General features: G+C 58.6%; 3 protein-coding genes across 9 annotated transcripts in view; 2 read left to right on the top strand and 1 right to left on the bottom strand.

The window, feature by feature from the left end:
• RAD9A (RAD9 checkpoint clamp component A) overlaps positions 1-20,102 on the bottom strand; it is a 52,070-nt gene that overhangs the window by 16,623 nt on the left and 15,345 nt on the right. The gene's annotated exons all lie outside the window — the stretch shown is intronic.
• CLCF1 (cardiotrophin like cytokine factor 1) lies at positions 895-10,402 on the top strand. 5 transcript variants are annotated; one of them, XM_088789732.1, is made up of 4 exons: positions 896-1,116; positions 2,318-2,418; positions 6,943-7,109; positions 8,972-10,402. In XM_088789732.1, exons 3-4 carry the CDS (start codon positions 6,957-6,959, stop codon positions 9,464-9,466), a joined length of 648 nt encoding a protein of 215 aa, XP_088645858.1. In that variant the 5' UTR covers positions 896-1,116; positions 2,318-2,418; positions 6,943-6,956; the 3' UTR covers positions 9,467-10,402. The 5 variants fall into 5 exon arrangements, with proteins under 5 accessions (XP_019593317.1, XP_088645858.1, XP_088645857.1 ...); XM_019737760.3 differs by lacking the exon at positions 896-1,116 and adding an exon at positions 1,123-1,507; XM_019737758.3 differs by lacking the exon at positions 2,318-2,418 and having other exon boundaries at positions 895-1,116.
• On the top strand, positions 18,215-19,989 carry POLD4 (DNA polymerase delta 4, accessory subunit). Its single transcript, XM_019737761.3, has 4 exons — positions 18,215-18,516; positions 18,753-18,842; positions 19,055-19,166; positions 19,521-19,989. The coding sequence occupies exons 1-4, from the start codon at positions 18,420-18,422 to the stop codon at positions 19,543-19,545; spliced, it is 324 nt and encodes a 107-aa protein (XP_019593320.1). The 5' UTR covers positions 18,215-18,419; the 3' UTR covers positions 19,546-19,989.

The following is a 20,102-nucleotide window of genomic DNA, read 5'->3' as shown; positions in this document are numbered from 1 at the left end:
CCCAGGCCTGAGGGAAGGGAGGAGAGCACTCCACAGCCAAACCACCCCTACCCCACCACCGGAAAAAACCAACAACCCCAAACCCCAAAGGCAGGAGGAAGCCAACGTCTTTATGGGGAAGCATTTCACAAATGGGGTCTGTCCCTCGCCTTCAATGGGAGCATTCTCGCTGAGTCATGGGTGAAGCCCTAGTGTGGAAACTGGTCCCGGTGCCTCGTGCTGATTAATGAATTAAAATCCCCCACCCGTGTGCACGCTCCTAGCCACTGAGAAGAATGAAGAACCTTGTGAACTTGAGGGAAAAGCCCTCCGCCAAGTGCCTTCTTCTTTCCTGCGAGCCGAGCAGAGGCCTGTGGTGCCCTCTTCCTCCCCCGCAGGGGGCATTGTGAGCCGGTTAGTCACCTGCCCCGGCCGAACGCCTCTCTTAGCCCCAGCTTTTGGAAACGGGACAGGCGGCGGGACAATAGGCAAGAGGGGCGGTCAGCCCAGACAAAGGGCAGCAGGAAAAACACCATCACTTGCTTGGAGGCCAGCTCGCTGGCATTTGGGAGAATGTGTCATTGCATTTATTGGGTGTGGGGGGGAAGGTTAGAGATGAGGAGGCAGAGGTAGGGTGTGAGCGGGACCCGCGCCGGGCAGCGGGCAGTGCCCCAGGCCGACACCAAGGGCGAGGGAAAGGAGCGGGCGGCTCCCTCCCAGAACTCTCCGAGTTTGCAGACGGACTGATGCCCTCCCTGCCCCCTCCCCCAGGAGGCCCAGGGTGGTACCGCCGCAGCCTCGCCTCACCTCACCCCCCCTCGGTGTTGTGGGAGGGAGAGGAGCCCCAGAAGCCCTCCCTTCTCTCCTCCCCCCCTCCTCCCCCCACCCCGGGGAGGGCCGCTACAATTTGTGGTTACAGCTTTACACGTCAGAAAAAAAAAAAAAAAGTTTGCAGAATGTCCCACACCGAAAAAAAAAAAAATCCGAAACCGAGCGAAAAAAACCTGCGAGTGGGCCTGGCGGATGGGATTATTAAAGCTTCGCCGGAGCCGCGGCTCGCCCTCCCACTCCGCCAGCCTCCGGGAGAGGAGCCGCGCCCGGCCGGCCCGGCCCCCAGCCCCATGGACTTCCGAGCAGGTAGGAGCCAGGCGTCCGAGGCCCCGGCCCCCGCCCCCGCCCAGGAGCCGCGAGATCCGGTTCCGTCCTTCCCCCGGGAGCCCCAGCCGGAGCCGGGCTGGGGAGCCAGGAGCTGCCCCCGCCAGCGGCGCTCAGGCCGGGGGAGGCACAGCTGGGCGCCCTCGAGAGCGGCCCGGCTGGGACGCGGCATTCCTGGATTCCGCTCGGAGGGGCCAGGAGGTGGCCCGGGGCGCGGCAGGGAGCCCCAGCGACCCGCAGACCTGGGGAGGCGGCCACCTGGAGCCCCAGCGAGGCGGGGTCCCGCAGATCCCAATGGACAGAGCCCCGCGCAAAAGTCGGAGAGTCCGAGGCGGGAGCGGGGCTGCGGGAGGGAGACGCGGCACGCGGGGAGGTGGGGGCCGGGAGAGGAAGAAGGAGGTGGGAGGGAGGGAGGGAAGCAGAGGGGAGCCCGGGGCCGGGCCGGTGGGAGGCGAGGGGAGGCCGACACCTCGGGCCGCGCAGCTCTCCCTCCCCGGCCCGGCGGGAGGGGAGGGCGGAAAGGAAGGCGGGAGAGAGGGGAGAGGCGGCGGAGGGCTGAGCGGAGCCTGGCTGGGCCGGGCCGGGCCGCGGGCGGGACTCGCGGCTTCCTCGCTGCGCGCGGCGCGGCCGGAGCCCACCATGCTGCCCGCGGCCGGGGAGCCGGCGGCAGGTAGGGGCAGGGTGGCGGGAGGGGCGGCGGCACCGAGCCCCACTCCCGGCCCGCCGTGGCCTGGGAGTGATTAGAGCGGGGGGCGGGCGCAGCCCAGCCGGACCGGGCAGGAAAAAGTCCGTCACCGGTCGGGGAGCAGCGGCAGTGGCCGCTCGGCATTCGCGGCCCGCGGGAGGCGGGCGGGCCGGGCAGAGAGTTGACGCGCGGGAAGGGGCAGCGGCCGGGCCGAGCCGGGGAGCCCGACGCCCGGGACCCCGCCCCCGCCCCCGCCGACGGGAAGGGAGCGACCGGGCGGGAGCGGGCCGGGGGTGGGGCCCGGGACGCCCGGGCCACACAAGGGGAAGGCGCCGCCGCCACCGGGAGGGGGCCGAGAGCGAGAGGTCACCACTGAGGGGGGAGGGCTAGCGAGCGGCCGCCGCCGCACAGTTATTGGGCCGAGTCCCTCGAGGGAAACCTTGTCCCCCCGGCTTTGCAGAGTCCTCTCATCTCTGCTCTCCCTACCTTCCTTCCCAGCAACTCCACACTGCGCTCCAGAAGCCCTACCCAGGGATCCCCAATCCCAGAGGACCCCGTCCCAGTTTCCTCCTGCGCCCGGCCTGGCCTTTCCCCCTGGGGTATGAGGGGGCTGCCAGGAATGGAGGGGTGGCTGGCGGTCCGGCATGGCAGGAGCAGTCCAAACCCTGGAGAGAGGCGGTGGGTGGCGGCACTGGACACACTCCTGTAGGCGCTCCCTGACCCTGACCCAGAGGGACATCTCCTGCTCTCAGTGTCCAGACAGACCCCTGCCCCGCATCCCAGCACACATTACCCCTCCCTCGGGACACAATTCCCTGAGAGACTAGACCTGCTCCCACCACTGGCTCAGACACATTGGCTGCCCTGGAGCCACGCACTCAACAAGGGGCACAAACGGGCACCAGGCAGAGATTGCAGCAACTGTCACCCAACAGCCCCAGAAGTGTCTCCTGACTGGTGTAATGGCTCCCTCTCCCCCTCACAGAGCCCCGCACTTCTGCACACCACCCTGCCACACCAGCTACTCTATTAGTGACACTTCACATTCCTCCCTACACTCCCACCTGCTTGTTCACACCCTGGGTCCTGCCTGCTCCCTTGGAGCCCCTCCCGCCCTCCGGATAACAACACCCCTTTCAAACTCACCCACACACTTGCCCCGACTATTTCCTTTGCTTGGTCTCGGTGCCTCACGTTCAGCAGGCGGCCCAGCTCCCCTGGCTTCCCCCTGCTCTCTCCCAGCACGTTCAAGGGTCCTTTTGCAGCGCACTCCGGAACCCTCTCACTCCGACGAAAGCCCAACTTCTGTGACCACACTGACTTCACAAGGCAAAGCGGCTGGCCCACCTGGCTGCTTCTCTCCCGGGCCTGGGTTTCTTCTGTCATTTAAGTGGAAGAGAAGGGCAGGGAGGGGGCTGCTGAAGAAGACCGCAGACATGGAGCCCCACGTGGTTTGCTGAGGAACTTGACACGCATAGTGCAGCCCCAAGGTCTCCTGATTTCTGGGCCCATGTGTCCCCACTCACTAAGCCACTGCTCAGTGGCCTGGGGGATAGGGAAGGATGGAAGGGAGGGGAAGGCAGAGGACACAGGAGGTCCCGCTGTTTCTGTGGGCCTTTCCCTGCGAAGGCAGGTTGGGAAGCTCCCCCAAGGGCCCTTTCCTACAGTCTCAATGCCTGGGTCTCACACCACAGTGGACACACCACCCACTAAACTGCTTCATCCCCCTCAACAGACCCCTCTAAGGCCACTAGGATTTTGTCCTGGTCTGGCCTGAGGGGCAGGGCTTTTCCTTCTGGCTCCTACATTTAGCCCAGCACCTCTCGAGCTCTGCGATGCCTCCCTGTCTCCTACATTATCCGCTAGCTCTTAGCCACCAATCCCAGGGGCAGAGTCTCCCTGCTGACTTGTCCCACCCACCCCGGCCACACTGGCACATCTGTATTGTGTGTATCGCTGAGCCCCGTCACCCTCACTAAGTGAGATCAGCCTCGGGGACAGGCCAGGGACCGAGGGGTAGCTGGCTAACGACATGCATACCCGAGTGTGCTGCATGTCCGAGTGGCCATGCACTTGCGTGGCTGGGTGTGTGTGTGTGTGTATGTGTGTTCGTTCATGAGGGGGGCCTCGGTTCCCAGGGCCCAGGGATCTGGATGGAATTAGGGGCTGGCCCAGGCGGGGGCCAGGATGGGGGGGGGGGGCTGTAGCAGGAAACGTGAGCTGCACTCATTAGCTCCTCACGTGCTCAGGCAGATTTATAAACACAGGGGAAGACGGGATGTAAACAATCAGTGGGCAGCAGCCAGAGACAGAGCTGGGGCGGGGGCTGGGCTGGGGGCCAGGACTGGGGGAGGGGGCCCAGGGCACAGCCCCCAGTGGCCAGGTCCACCTGCACACCAAGAGCCTGGAGAGGAGGATGGGTGAGGGCTCCAGGATGCCCACTGCACTCTCCCTTCTGGGGGACACAGGCTAGCTGCAGGCTGCTTAAAACCAAATCACAGGTGTTCTCAGCCCCAGACGCTTTCAGTTTTGCTGCCTGAGCTATGCGGACATTTTGCCCAGAGTGGAATTTGTAATAACAGAGGGTATAGCCCTGTCCCCTTTCTCCTCTCCTAGCCTCTCCCTCTGGATTTGAGACTCCTTCCCTCTTTCTGGGTCTCCATGGATCGGTCAGTTGGATCCTTCTGCTCTCTCTCCTGCCCGCCCCCTCCCCCCCCACCCCAGCCTGCAGTGACAGTTACCTCAGAACTGAAATATTCCTGGAAACACCGGCCTCGTCTGGTTAATTTCATGAGCCGTTTTTCTGCCCAGATGACTTAGCTCTTGTTTATCCAAAGGCTTCTCCCCTGCTGTCCCTGTGTAGGGAGCCAGTGCTCCCCAGAGATGTCCCACAGGGCCCAGAAGGGGTTCATGAGTGCCCCCACCCCTCTCCATGGGATAGGCACAGCCCCGTCCCAGAACTCTGGCTGGCACGGCTGACCAAAGCAGGGTGGGTAAAGAGGCAAACCCAGCTCCCAATTACTGCTTCAGTAAGGACCCTCAGCATTGCCACTAACTGTGAGTGATGCTAGACTCAATCCTGAAAGCTTCCTCAAGGCTGGAAGGGCCACTGCCCACCTCAGCAGGTCTCCAACCTCCAAAACTAACCCCACCTTGTAGGACCTTAGAGGTGATTCAGCCAGATACCAGGCTGAGGGTAGCCCGAGGTTTCGTGCAGAGAAGGGCCTGGAGTTGTCTTGGGTTGTGAAGAACAGGAAATAGAAAGGAACTCAGCATCAGCATGAGTTCGGATGAAAAGAAAGAATGAGGAAAGGAAGACTCAGGAGGGAAGGCATAGGCTGCAGACGGCAAAGAGGAAAAGGGGCGCCTGGCTCCTCAGGGAGCAACTATGTGCTCCCTGACCCTGCTCACTGTCCTAAAACATACATGTGCGTGGGCACCCCCCCCCCCTCAAACTAAGAGCGTTTCCTCCAAGAGGGCCGGGTCCCTGACCTAGCAGCCCCCCTACTCCCACATTCCATTGGTAAAGCCAGCCAGTCAAGCATCTGAAAGAGTCAAGACTGACCAGTTGGGCCACTGCAAAAGTCCCCACCTGAGCCTTACACCCCGTAAGACATTCTATACAATTCGAATCCTAAACCCTTCCAGGTTTATACCCTCTCTCAAACCTTGACCCAGTGTTAGGACTAATTGTAAACTTAACCTAGTTTAATTCTTAACACCAAACCTATCCTAACTCTAAGTACAGTCAAGTTGGATATTAAACCCATAGCCAACTTATTTTTAACTATCAAAACAACATATGTCATTGCAGAAATTTTGGAAGTATAAAATATAAACTAGAAGAAACCACTCATGATCTCACATCTCCCCAAGCTCAAAATCCAAACTAGCCCTACTCTTAGTGACATGCGTGCATCACCCCATCTGACATTTGAATCAACACATTCACAGACCTGAGTCCCTGCCAACCCTCTGCCTGCCCAAACCTCACCACATCCCCCAGCTGGACTCAAACCTCAGCCACACTCACTCGGCCAAATTCCAATAAACTAACCTGAAACTTTCAAAGTAATCCAGTCCTTAAAGCTAACCTAGCTCAGTGCCAATTACAGCCTTATCCTGTCCTAACCCAAGCTGCCTTTCCCAAGTCCCAATGCTCACTGAATCCTAGCTCAGTGCTCTTGACCTTGGACCTCACCTAAAAGCTGGGGAAATCATGTTTCCCAACTGCCTATGTCCACACAGCATTGACCCCTGGCCTCTGGCATCCGGGGATGCCCAAACTCCCTAGCACCCTCAGCTGATAAACCCATTCATCAAATCCATCATTCTCTCTCTTCCCCTTCCCCTTCCTCTCTCTCCATTGCAGGCTAATTGAAAGGCCTCATTCAGGTCAAACTGTTCCCCATCCAAAACCGTAGATCAGAATAGGGCAAACCTCCACACAGCAGGCAGTCCCCGAGAGTGAACACTAAATCTCCTTTATTTTAATGCCATCCTACACTTGCACGGCAAGGACCAAATCCTAGAATGGTCCCACCACTGACCACAGGAGTCAGCTCTGTGTCGTTCTCCTTGACCCCGCCTGGTGGCCTGACCCTGTACCTTGCCTCCTGGAGCTTCACGGGGCCTCCTTTGTTTTGGGGGGCAGCCTCTCCTTTGCACCCTTCCCAGGGCTGACTGCTCTTAGCTGGCAGCTCTGACATGTGCTGTTTCCCATCCCTTGGCTCCCCGCAAACTACAGAGGGGCTGGGAGGCTGGGGAAGGAGGCTGAGGTACACCTGGAACCCGGGCATACTGATCCATGTCCCTAGGCCTGGCCCCGGCCCTTACACACACATGTCAGCACATACACAGTGACTTTTATAGCTGACACACAAATATACGCTCCAATAGCTACTGGTAGACACACACCCGCAACATACATGCCTACACACACACACACACACACTTTCTTGGACCAGGAATGCTCCCCTCCTCCATACCCCCTGTCTCCCATCTGGCGTCCCACCCTCACCCCCCCTCCCAGCCCAAGGTGGGGACAGACACCTGAGGGGCTGCCAGCTGCTTCCTCTCCGGGCCAGGCCCGCCCTCATGCTTCTTGCCCATCCTGTCTGCAGGGGACTCGTGGGGGATGCTAGCTTGCCTGTGCACCGTGCTCTGGCACCTCCCTGCTGTGCCAGCCCTCAATCGCACAGGGGACCCAGGGCCTGGCCCCTCCATCCAGAAAACCTATGACCTCACCCGCTACCTGGAGCACCAACTCCGCAGCTTGGCTGGGACCTACGTGAGTATCCAGGGCAGTTTAGGGGTCTGGGATTTGGGTGAGGAATGGAAGAATTGGGGCAAGAGAGACAGAATGGTGGAGGGGTCCTGATGAATGTGGGGTGATAAGGAGGGGCCCTTTGGCTCCAAGCAGTCTCTGTGTCTGGCCTCTCTCCTGCCCTTCCCTCTTAGGTGCCCCCTCCTCCCCATCCCTGGCCCCAGGACTAGGCATGTGGGCAGGCCTCGCACCCGCCTTGGCCCATTGCCCCACTGGCTGCCGGCCCAGCCGCCCGCCTCCCCCTGGGGGCCGGGGAAGTCTCCTCTGTTTACACCGTGTTGTGGTGTCTCTTGCACGGGCGGGGCTGGGTGGGGATGGAGGGGCCCCACCTCCCATGCCTGTGTTCCAGCTCGCCTCTGCCCCAGACCTGGGGCCCTGCTGCTCTGGACCCATGGGCCTCCCTTCCGTCTGCCTCTCCCATCCTAGTTGGGCCTCCTAGAGGGGACTGGTGGGAAGGGGGCTGCAGGGAACCCAGGCCAGTGGTGGCAGGGGACGCAGGGTGCGGATGAAGTTCTGCCATAAGGATGTGGGGCGGCTCAGAGGTGTTCTGAGAGCCCAGGAGAGGAGGAAGGAGGGTCAGAGTTAGCGAGGACCACTGGGAACCGGCCCCCTCTTCCCGTGTTCCTCTTCCACATCCCAGACCCTACTTTGGAGCCAGGGAAAGAAAGGGGAGGAGGGCAGTGGGGGAGCTGGCTCCAGCCCCAGGATACACCGAGGAAATTAGTTTGTCTCTATGCTTGTCAGCGTGTGAACCTCCCCCTGGGCCCTTGCCTGTCCCAGGCCTCGCCCCTCTCCTCTCCCTTTCTCTCCCCAGCTGAACTGTCTCCCTCAGCCCTTTCCCTGGGCCCCAGGCTTCTCCCCCGGGGGGTTGGCAAGGCTCTGTCTTCTTCACTAGACTGGCTTCCATACCCTTCCTCCTGCCCCACTCTTGCGACTGCCTCAGTTGCTTCCTTCCGCAGCCCCGCTCCGATGGGCTGAGCCCTTCCTTGGGGCTTAGTGAGTACCTTCTGTCCCCAGCCCTTCAGCTGCTAGGACCAGACATGTCAAGAGGCAAATGGAGCTCCGATGCCCACGGGCCCCTCTGCCTTTCCCCCCGCTTTCCCCTCTCTGGTTTCCCTGTCCAGAAAACCTTTGCTTGACTCTGCTACCCCCTCTAGTTCCCGACCCTTTTTCTCTCCTGGCTTTCCCTGCCAAATTTCTCGAAGGAGTGGTCTACACCCTCTGCCTCCACTTCCTCTCCACCCACTCACTCCTTAACCCCCTGCAATCTGGCTTCCAGGCCACCGACACGGTTCTCTCCAAGGTTGTCAGGCATCTCCTTCTTGCCAAACCCAACGGCACTTCCTAAGGCTCCTTCTGCTCTGTTTTACAGCCACGCTGCTGAGCGCTGCTGCCTTCTTGAACTCTTCTTGGCTCCGCACTCTCCTGGTCCACCTCCTACCTCTGCGGCCTGGCCTCCTGGGGCCTCCTGGCTCCTCTTCCTCTTTGCCCCGCCCCCAGGCCGGTGCTCTCCGGAGGCTTGCAAACACAGCCAGGCAAACCAGCGAGTCCTCCCCAGGATCTGCTGCTCACTTTTTCTCTTCCTGCACCTCTCTCCATAGGAGAGCTCAGCACCCCCATTGCTTCAACTATCACCTCCATACAGGTGACATCCCCGGAGAAACTTAGGGGAGGCCTGTGAACAGAGGCCCAGCAAGTGCATTGATAGGGCCAGTGTCAGGGGACACGGGAAGTAGAAGCTTCGGGGGCAGGTATCTCCTGGGCTGCGAGCTGGCTGCTTGCCCCCCTCCTTCTTTCCCTTCCCCATCACCCTCTCCTTTCTGCAGCTGAACTACCTGGGCCCCCCTTTCAACGAGCCCGACTTCAACCCACCTCGGCTGGGGGCAGAGACTCTGCCCAGGGCCACTGTCAACTTGGAAGTATGGCGAAGCCTCAATGACAAACTGCGGCTGACCCAGAACTACGAGGCCTACAGCCACCTTCTGTGCCACTTGCGTGGCCTTAACCGGCAGGCGGCAGCGGCCGAGCTGCGCCGCAGCCTGGCCCACTTCTGCACCAGTGTCCAGGGCCTGCTGGGCAGCATTGCGGGTGTCATGGCGGCTCTGGGCTACCCGCTGCCCCAGCCTCTGCCCGGGACGCAGCCCACCTGGGCCCCTGGGCCCGCCCACAGCGACTTCCTCCAGAAGATGGACGACTTCTGGCTGCTGAAGGAGCTGCAGACCTGGCTGTGGCGCTCAGCCAAGGACTTCAACCGGCTCAAGAAGAAGATACAGCCTCCAGCAGCTGCAGTCACCCTGCACCTGGAGGCCCATGGCTTCTGATCTCTGACCTTTACCACCTCCTCTTTCCCTTCTCCCTCCAACCCTGCTCCCACCTGGGAGGAGAAACCTGTATGCCCACACTTGTTGAGCCAGGAGACAGAAGCGGTGAGCCTCTGGCCCTTCCCGGACTTGGAGGAGGGCGTGATGCAATAAGGCCCATCTCCTCCCACTTCCCAAAGTTCTGCAGGTCTGGGGAAGAGGTGCAATAGGCCGCGTCCCATTTCCACAGGAAGTAATGCTCAAGGGAGCCCGAAGTGGTTCGAGTCTGTGCAAAGGCTCTCTCTCCTGCTTCCTGCCCATCACCTGCCAGTGCCCAACCAGCCCCTCAAGTGGCACTTCCAGGAAGCATGCCTGTAGGGCAGGAAGGGGGCCACCACAGCACGTGCCTTTCTGGGGTGAAGCCCTTTGACTGCCCCACTCTCCTTAGATGGGTGTTGCTCCCCTACCCCCATTAACTCCATACATCCAATTCAGGAAACAAACGCAGTGGCAAGTCCAAACAGGAAGAGATAGGATTAAAAATGGAAGAGGTGGGGTCTGCATTGGAGGTAATACTGAAAGCAGAGGGGCAGGGACAGACCAGACCCAGGGGTCACGAAGGCAACTGTGGCACAGGCTAGCAACCAAAGGATCGTGCCTCGAATTTTCTTGCCAGCATCATGGTGCCCTTCTCCGCCCCCTTTTCCAGGGTATCTGTGGGTTGCCCAGCCTGGGGAGGGCAACCATAGCCACAGCCACAGGATTTCCTGAAAGTTTACATTGCAGTAGCATTTCGGGGTGTGGGGGGGCAGCTCCCCCAGGCCCTGCCCTCCAGCCCCAACCACTCATGACTGTTTGTTGTATTAATATTTATTTATTTGGAGATGTTATTTATTAGATTATATTTATTGCAGAATTTCTATTCTTGTATTAACAAATAAAATGCTTGCCCCAGAAGCTTCTCTTGGCGTGGCCTTGCCCCTCCTCCTGGCTCTTATCACTCATTCTCCTGGCCCTTCCCCTCCCCTGGGAGAGCCTGGAAGCCCCAGAGCTACCTCAGGAAATGCAAAGAGCTTGGGGAAGAGGTTCTCCCCATTCTGTCCACCGGGGAAGGTGTGTACAGAGCGGACTTCACTCCAGCTCCCGCCTTCAATGCCGTGCTGCTCGGTAATCCTCCCAAACGCCTCCGCTGTGGCCTATCTTCCTTCTCCCAGCCTCTGCTCAGTCTACCTCGCCTCTCTGGATTACTTTCATGGTCTCAGGTCTGTGTCTCTGCAAAGCAGTTTTACCTGCCCCTCTGGTGCCCTCCAGTGGTTAGCCCAGGCATTCAGTCCTCAGTTTCCCCAGAACCCCTACCTGTGGCTGCCTACAGCCCCCTCCTCCCCAGCAGTGACCCTCACCTTCTCAATGCCCTTCATCTCCTAAGACGGGCGACGGACTGCGGCCAAGTTACGAGTCTCAGCTGTGACTGCTACTTTCCCTCCAGTGTAAGACGGCACATTTCTGGGAAAGAGAAAAACTCATATTGGACTGCAAGTGAGCGGGAAAGATGTTATTCGAGGGGTGACCTAATTCAAATCCCAGTTTCATAATCTATTAGCTGAATGACCTCGGACAAATTATTTAAAGCTCTAGTCTCCAGTCCCCATCTGTAAAATGGGGATATTAAATTCCCTTACACGGTTGTTGGAAAGGACAAGAGACACAATAAAGGTAAGACACTTGGCTGCAGCGGTGATTCATAACTAGATTCCTCAGGACATCTGGCGTGTCATGACACTAGGGAAGAGCTGCTGGGTGAATGAACGGGGTAACTGCTCCCAGGGAATACATGGATGCTTTATTATAACACAAGGGGCTCCTGGAGACCGTGCCCTAAGTGAAGGCAGTAACAAGTGATGATGATGTTGATCCATCTAATGACCTGCCCATCACCGTGCTAACTGGTGTCGGAAAGATACAAGAAGTGCAAGACCTAGGAGGCCGGCCTGGTGGCTCAGGTGGTTGGAGCTCCCTACTCCTAATGCTGAAGGCTGCCGGTTCGATTCCCATATGGGCCAGTGGGCTCTCAACCACAAGGTTGCCGGTTTGACTCCTCGAATCCCGCAAGGGATGGTGGGCAGCGCTCCCTGCAACTGAGATTGAACACGGCACCTTGAGCTGAGCTGCCGCTGAGCTCCCCCCCCCCCCCCATGGCTCAGTTGGTTGGAGTGCGGGCTCTCAACCACAAGGTTGCCCATTTGACTCCCCCAAGGGACTCCTCCCCACAACTAACAACGGCAACTGGACCTGGAGCTGAGCTGCGCCCTTCACAACTAAGATTGAAAGGTCAACAACTTGACTTGGAAAAAGTCCTGGAAGTACACACTGTTCCCCAATAAAGTGCTGTTCCCCTTCCCCAATAAAAATCTTAAAAAAAAAAAAAAAAAAAAGAAGAAGAAGTCCAAGACCCAACCCAACATGGCTGCTGCCCTTGTGGAGCCTGCGATCTGTGTAGGAAGAGAAGACAAATGAACCTGAGTGCTAAGGAACTACACGGGTGATGTGCATTGGGAGGTACCGGCAAGTGCCTGAGCCACGGGAGAAGGGAGAGGCTGGAGTGTAGGTGCAGAAGCTATTGGACTTGCTTGTGGGTGGGGCAAGCCAAGCTCTGCTGAGTGTCCCTGAGTCACCTGGCCCAAGTTGGAGGGCACATGCCCACCCTGAGGGGTCCAGGCTCTTCTTCAGGCAGAGACATCTGCCCAGACATGGCCAGGGGCACCTGCAGGCTCTGCCTCCTACCTAACGAGACAGAAAGGAGAGGGCATCTGGGCCCAAATGAGGAGCAGCCTGTTATATGTAAGGCGCCACGCAAAGGGCTGCATGGCATGCCGGGAGGAGGAAAGCATGTCCCACACTGTTGTACTGTGAGCTTCTCGCAGGGCAGCTTCTGAGTCTTCCCCATCTGCCTAGCTCAGCACCCAGCTCAGGCTCCAGGCAAAAGGTGTTTAATTAGTGTGTTGAACAAAATAATCTGGAAAAGGGACGAGGGTCCCCCTTGCCCCAAATTCTAGAATCCAAGGTAGAATTTGATGAAGTGTAGAACGACCCAGGGAAACTACTGTGGGAGTCAGGGAAGGAGCGGCTGCCTCCAGTTGGGTGAGGGCTCTGCTGGTCTGTGAGCCCTAGAGGGGAGGCAGTGACCTTTGTCTGAAGTCACCGAGTATTTCCAGTGCCTTGCACACAGTGAGTGCTTTGGCATAAACGCACAAGGTGGGATTTCACACCATTCTTGGAAGATGGGCAGGCAAGGGAGAGTTAAGTGTGTCTGTCCCCCTTTTAAGCAGGTAGCATCTGCGGGCAGCCTCCGTGATTTATTCATCTTTGCATCCCTACAGCATGTTAGCAGAATAAGGTTCTCGATAATTCGATTTTAACTGATTTAAAGTGTGTCAAGACAACAGCGTATTAGAAGTCAAGAGAGGAGAGTTTTAAGGAGGCAGCTGATCGCCTGCCCCAGTGTCAGACGCCCCAGAAGAACTGAGAGAAGAACACAGGGAAAATCCACTGCTTTGGTAATCAGGATGTCCCAGGTGACCTCTGTGAGAGCAGTTGAGAGGCAGATGCCCAACAGTGAGACTAAAGAAGGAGACGGTGGAAGAAAGTAGAAGGGGTAAATATGTTCCCGCAGGATTTTGGTGCCAAAGGGAATGAATACCTAGAGGGGGTGGCGTGGGCACGGAACGTTTTTTGTTTGGTTGGTAGGTTTGCTGTTGTTGTTTTAAATGGAAGAGATTTAAATGTCATGGCTGCGCAAGGGATGGCGGCTGGAGAATGGAGAGACTGGGGAAAGGGATCCGGGACAAGCAGAAGAGAATCAAAAGGGTTGCTGGGCAGCCACACGGAACCAGGTGAGATCAGCCAACACAATTCTGTTGTCCACCGACCCATTTGTGACCCTAGCAAGCCAGAGATGGGGGGGGGGCAGAGTGGAGAAAGGGCACTGCCCCAGGCTGAAGACTGGGAAGGCAGGAATGGCAGCGAATCAGGGGGCGAGAGACTCTGGAGGGCTAGGAATTGTACTGTTGAGTGGCAGTCAGCCGCGCAGTGGTGTGTGGGCAGGTGGGGAGCAGTCAGAAATGGGAGTGACCAGGACAAAGCTGGGCGAGCTGGGGATTCGCTCCAGCTAAGGATGCAGAAGGTGCATGCTAAGGAGCAAGGGGGGAGGGGGGCGCGAAGAGGAGAGCCCGGTCAGAGAGGGCATTTCAGAGTCTGAGTTCTTGAACTCTCTCCCAGATAGCCCCCTACTGATGGTGTTGGTGGTGTGAGCCCCTCCTGTGGGTTTTAGCAGTGTGGACCGCTGGGCAGGTAGCTCCTGGCAAATGACAGGTCATCAGGCTTGTCTGAGGGTGAGTTTGTCATTGCTTCTCCATCCACAGCTGTTCCAGGAGAGAGGATGCGTTTTCCTCGGTTATCTTAGGTTCCACCTCTTAAGTTTGGTCTTAGAGTCAGGGGCCCAGGTATCCAGAGGTCAACCTAAGAGCTTGGAATTCCTGAGGCCCTGCAGTGTCATGGGGGTGGGGGGGTGGGGGGGTGGTCTTCAGAAATCCTTCTGTTCATAGGAAGGCTGGGGAGAGTGGAACGAGGGAGAGAAGGCCCTCCTCCCGGCCATCTCCAGGCAGCAAGGAGCGGATTAGAAATCTCACTGGACACGCGCCTGTGTTTGAGATACAGAACTGTCACTTAGGGGAGTCACTTCCAGGGGTGTAGGAGTGGGTACAGAAGAGGTTCTGCTGCAGGGAGGCAAAAGGGTTGTCACACTGTGCCAGCTGCCTGCGTTGGCAAAGACTGACCCAACGTCCCGGAATTAGGGCCCCTTGGTATGTGCGCAGACTCATTCAAGTAGTCATCTTACACACACACACACACACACACACACTCTCTCTCTCTCTCTCCCTCTCCCTCTCTCTCTCTCACCACAGCTACCCCAAATGGGGAAGGGCCAAGGGAGGCCCTGTCCCCCTTAACCTAGGGGGCAAAGACCAGTGACCCAGGCCGGGCTGAGTGCTCTGATGGGAGACTCCCTCTCAGCTCCCCCTTCTTCTCTGGAGCCATAACTGTCCTTGCCTTTGTCCCTTCAGTGCTTGAGCTCCCTGACTCAGCCCGGTTCCCCCAATTTCCCAGCAGCGGACAAAGCCCTTGTCAGTAGGGTGGGGGTGGGGACAGTAAGACAGTAACTGTGAGCTTCAGAACCACACATTCAGCCCTTTCCTCTTCTCAGCATTCAGGGTCCCTCAGCCTCCCTAGTTCAGAGGTCACCTCTAGGCCCCTCCCCAACTTGCCCAGAACTGATAGGGTAGAAACTAGGACTTTCCTTCCAGCTGGACAAAGTCTGACACCTGGTGGCCAAGGTGAGGAATGGCCAGAAGGGCTCCTTTTCAAATCTCCCCAGAACTTCACAGAACCCGGAGGGCCAAGGTGAAAGGGGAGGTGATGGGAGGAAGTTTGGAGGGGGTGGTTGGGACAGGACAAAAGAGACATCCAGTGGTATAAAAACTCAGACCCACAGGAAGCTTTGCCTTCCACCAGGCCCCTGCTCCTTAAGCCCACGAGGCCAGAGAGAAGTGGGGTATCTGGGAGGGTCTTGAGGGACTAGGAGGAGCTACCGGAAAGAATTTTGGTCCACAGGGTGGGGAATGGGGCCCAGGGTGTGAGTCTGGCTGCCCAGAATCTCCAGCTCAGGGTGGGTGGCAGGGCTGAGGGACTGAGGAAGGGGGGTGCTGGGGAGAGGGAAGGAGAGCAGCAACGTCCCACAGCCTGCTGGGCCCCAGGCAGCTGCTTCACTCCCTCCACCTGTCCCCACCTTCCTAGCTCAGCTGGCTCTCCCCACAAGCTCCATCATGAGCTGGGGGAGGGAAAGGGGCTCTTAGGGCACATGTGCAGAGCTGAGGGCCATCCTGCCAGTGTCGGAGCTAAGCCAGGCCTAATGCCCCTTCCCTTTGGAGCAGTCCACAGTAGGTCTCAGCCTTCAGGAAGGTTCTCAGCTCCTGTTCCAGTTCTCTCTCCTTTTTTCTTGGGTTCCCCTAAGAGTTTGGTCTTGGCCATGAATAAAGGGCTTTGAGTGTTCCCAGGCCAAAGTGCAAAGGTCACTCCTGCTAGTCCCATCACCAACGTCTGAGGCTCAGGGCTGACACAGGAACCCAGGCCTGGGTCTCAGGAAATTCCCTGAAGGGGAGAGAAGTTAGCCCCCAACTCAGGCCTCTGGCCTGGCCCTCTAGCCTGAAGCCTGAACTGTGACAGACCCTGGGACAACAGTTTTGGGGATGGATCAGGAGGCTGTCTGAGCAGGATAGGGGTTCCAGGAAGGAAGGTGATAAGGGGCAGGCAAGGTTGGGGACGTATAGACGGAAAAGACGAAGGATGGGCAGGCTGAAGTCCGGTCTAGTTGCTAGCACACCTTCAGGAGCCAGATGCCAAGTAAGGGAAGGATGCCAATTGGACAGGGATGGTTCCAAATTCCTGGATGCCAACTCCTTTGAGCCTTGGGACTCGATGCCACTGTGGCCTGACTAGGAGAGGAGGGCAATGCTGCCAGTGCAGAGTTCCTGCAACTCCCGGCCAGAAGGCCAGCCCTCAGGTGCCGGCATATAGCTGACTGCCCTGATTCTCTTTCTTAGGGCTGGGGAAAGCTAAAGGCTAAGGGTGACATCTTCCAGGCTGGGTGGGAGAGGCTAGTAGGGCCTGGGCCAGGCAAATCTGGGGGCAGCTGGCAGGGGCAGTCCAGACAGTGCCCACACAGCAGGTCAGGGTGCCAGAGGGAAGAGAGAATAGGCTCAGGCGGCAGTGGGAGCCACTGTGGCCGCCCAGAGGCACACCCCATTTCACGCTCCCTGGGCGGTGGCAGGGCCCCACGGCTATCAGCTTTCAGGGGTGGGAGGGACCAGGAATGAGGAGGGGTCTGCCCCACCCATGACTCCCTACTCCCTCAGGGCTTTGTGGGCTCAGGCGTTGGGTGCCACAGGCCTCTGGGAACGCCCTCTGGAGAGGGCGTGGTCAGTCCTACAGAGTCTGGCCACCATCCCTCCAGAGTGTTCAGGGCCTGCTAGGACCCCACACCTAAGCCCTTCCCAGGCCTGGAGGACAGGGCCTCCCTGCTTCCCTCTCCAAAGGACCAGGGCCCCTGTCTCCCTCAGTGTGGGCCCCACTTAGTCCATGAGGCAGATGGGGGGATTAGATCAGGCCCAGCTCAAACAATAAAGCAGAGACGGGCCCCCCCAGCTCTGTGCAGCGCACCCTGGAGCTCTCACTCCTCCACTCAGCTCTCCTCAAGGAAGCAGATGGGGGGAGCCGGACGGGAGGAGGCCCCTGAAGATGTGGCCTGCTCCTGCTCCTCCCTTTGGGGGGTCCGCTCTCCAGAGTGTTTTCCTTCCTTGTGCCCACCCTCCTCCTCTCCCACCCAGAACACCCAGACTCCAGAGCAGTGGGAGAGGGGGAAGGCAGCGGCCTCTGAGTAGACCCTCGCTCCCCTGGAAGGAAGAACTGGATGGGATCTCTAGAGGGTGATTAGCGCTGGGCCGTCCCAGTGCAGATTCCCAGACTCCCACTGGCCAGAATTTTTGCCTGCTGCCAGGAAGTTGGTGAGGGGGAGGCGGGTGTAGGAGTGAGTCAGCGATGACAGGAGCCCAAGGGACAAAGGTCATGGGTGGAGAATGGAGAGACACTGTTTACTCAGCCTGCCTCCTCCAGGAGGTCTTCCAGTCTTAAGCCAGCCCTGTGGTCCAACCCATCTCTGACCCACCCTTCCCCCTTCTCCCAATTGTTAGTAATTTTATCCTTGCATTGACAACTTGTAGGTCCCAGTTAGCCTGTGAGCTCCTGGGGGTCACGGAGAGGCTGTGGTTTAACTGGGGCCCCACAAGTCTGTGACTACCAGCACTTCCGACTTTCAGGAACCATTTTACATCTATTTCAGTTGAGTGAATCTGTGGGAAAGTGCTTAGAACAGTATTTGGCACACTGTAAGTGCCACAGAAGTGTCAGGTTTATTGTTGGTATTTTCTGCTCACATTCCCGTATTAGTGTGAGACAGGCAAGAGTTTGCTATGAAGAACAGGGGATCCAAACCCACTCTGGCTTCCCACTCACTGTGGAATCTTCCTGACTAGTAGGGCAGGCAGGAGCCGGCTGTGGGACCCCAGGAGAGCCCACAAGGCAAATGCCTGCCTGGACTAAGAGTGGGCAGTATCTTTGGGCGCAGACTGTGAGAAAGGAGCTTTCCCAACCCATGGGGCTTCTCCAGACAGCTCTCCTGGGGCCAGGGGGGTGGGGTGGGAGCAGGGAAGAGGGCTGGATTAACCCCAACTCTCTTCGGACCTCTAGACCTGCCCCCACAATGTTCTGTGGGCCAAGGAGGGTGGGGAGGTGGGGAGTGGAAGGCTCCAGCTGGGCTCTGGGGAGTTACAAACCGGCCACGGGGATTAGTGAGGCTGAAAAGAACATTTGCCTAGGAAGGGAAAACGGGAAGTGAGAGGCTGAGGATAACGCTCTGTAAGTCCCCTGAGACTCACTGCAGGCTATTGGGGGGGGGGGGCGGTTAGGAAGAGGTGGTGTTCTACGGGGCATTTTGACAGGTCCCACACCCCAGCATCACCCCTTCTCCTCCGGAACACAGCTGTAGCAGCTGCCCCGCCCCCTCTGCCTGTGCCACCTGCCATTGGTTGGAGTCAAGCACCGCCCCACAGAGGCGGCCTGCCATTGGCTTAGATCTTCGATGTTTGTATGCTTGAGGGTAGAGAGAGATGCGTCATCCCCTGGAAACTGCGGACTTCCTCTCTGTTTGTCTGGGTCATCCTGTCTGCCGGTCGCTGGCCCCAGGCTCACTCTCTGGCCCCAGCCCTCTCTCACTCTCTCTCTCTCTCAGCAGCTGTCTCTCTCGTGCCCGCTGGCCTGTCTCTCTCCGCAGTCGTCTCCTTCTCTGCCTGCCTGGGTGGCCACCATGAGCCGGAAGCGGCTCATCACTGACTCCTATCCTGTAGTAAAGAGGAGGGAGAGCCCTACTGGACACAGCAAGGGGGAGCTGGCATCAGAGCTAGGTCTCTGAGGTGTGGGGTGGGGCGGGAGGAGTGGACGCCGAGGGACATGGGACGTGGGCCATAAAGGGGAAGTGAAGTATGTCCTCTACTTCCTACACCAGGCCTGGTCTCGGAAGGCAGAGGCAGAGGGGGTGGTGAGGGCAGCGAGCAGTAGGACAGCTGTGAGGCATGGGGCAGGGGACCAGTCCTGCAGGGCACAGGCCCGGGCAGGCCTGAGGAACAGCTTGTCATTGCAGAGGAAGAGCCCCAGCCCTTGAGCGTGGATGAAGCCGAGCTGGAGCTGCTGAGGCAGTTTGACCTGGCCTGGCAGTATGGGCCCTGCACAGGTGAGAACCCCTTCCTGCCTCAGGGGCACATCCCAGAGCCAGTCCTGTCACCCACACGTCTGAAGCAACAGAAGCCCCTGCCTGATGCTCTCAAGCACTGTCTCCCGAGATGGGAGTGCAGAGGTCCCCACACGCCGCTCCACACACAGTCTCTAGTCTGCACTCTTCTCCACCCCCTGTGAGACCCCATTGTCTTCTTCCCACTTTGGCAGGGATCACTCGGCTGCAGCGCTGGCATCGGGCAGAGCAGATGGGCTTGGAGCCTCCCCCAGAAGTGCGTCAGGTGCTGCAAACCCACCCCGGAGATCCCCGCTTCCAGTGCAGGTCAGAGACAGGCCAGGGAGGGCTTTCAGGCCAACCAGGGCCTTCTCCAGACACCACGGGCCTGCTGGCCCGGGGCGGGGGCTGCCCTGACCTGAGGGAGAAATGGATGCAGGCTTGGGGTCCCTTGCTGAGCAGGCAAGAAAATTCTACAAGGTGTCTGGCTCAAGAGGGCAGAAGGTTGCTTTAATAATTCGTATCTCTGAGCTAATGGTGGGGGAAGGGTGTACCCAGGGCCCAAGGGACTGTCTATTTAGTACTGAGCGGTTGGCCAAGAACTGGTGCTGGTGAAATCAGATCAAGGGACTTCACGGACTGACTTTCTCTGGTTTCTCCCCCCCACCGCCCCCTGCACAGCCTCTGGCATTTCTATCCCCTCTGAGGCACCACCGAAGACCTCCTGCCCACACCCGAGAACCTCAGGACACAGGGAGAGCCATTGCTGCCCCTAAGCTCGGCTCTGTGGTGAAGAACGTTTGGCAGGAAGAAGTCTCACAGGGAAGGAAGGAGGCTGAATGTGGTCTCCGCGATCAGCCCTCCATCTAACCAGCAGGCTCCCAGAGCCCTCTGAGTGCCGACGACCACCTGCTCCATGGGAGATGGTCCCTGAGGAAAAGGATCTGGCCTTCTGACGCCTACCACCCGCCTCCCTGACCTAAAGACTGTGGCCCTCGGGATGGTATAGCAACTCTGGCACAGTCTGCCCGACAGACTCAGGCAGATGTACTGCTCCCCTAAGCCTGGGAATATGAGGGCAGAACTGGCAGAGCTCGCAGGGCAAGAGGGTCACTAATGCTTATCAATAAAGAACAGCCTGGAAGCCTGACCTCCGGTCCCTTACTGTGGCCCTGTTTAGGCTGGCAGCACCCAGCAAGTTGATAAGTGGGAGAGAGCCAGCAGCACACTTTTTTACCAGGTGCATGTGCCTCTTCCGCTGCC

The sequence above is a fragment of the Rhinolophus sinicus genome, chromosome 14 (assembly GCF_057876585.1).
Source record: "Rhinolophus sinicus isolate RSI-liver-muscle chromosome 14, RSI-T2T, whole genome shotgun sequence".
Classification (NCBI taxonomy): domain Eukaryota; kingdom Metazoa; phylum Chordata; class Mammalia; order Chiroptera; family Rhinolophidae; genus Rhinolophus; species Rhinolophus sinicus.
The sequence above is the reverse complement of the archived record's forward strand: the minus strand, read 5'-3'. Positions and strand labels throughout refer to the sequence as shown.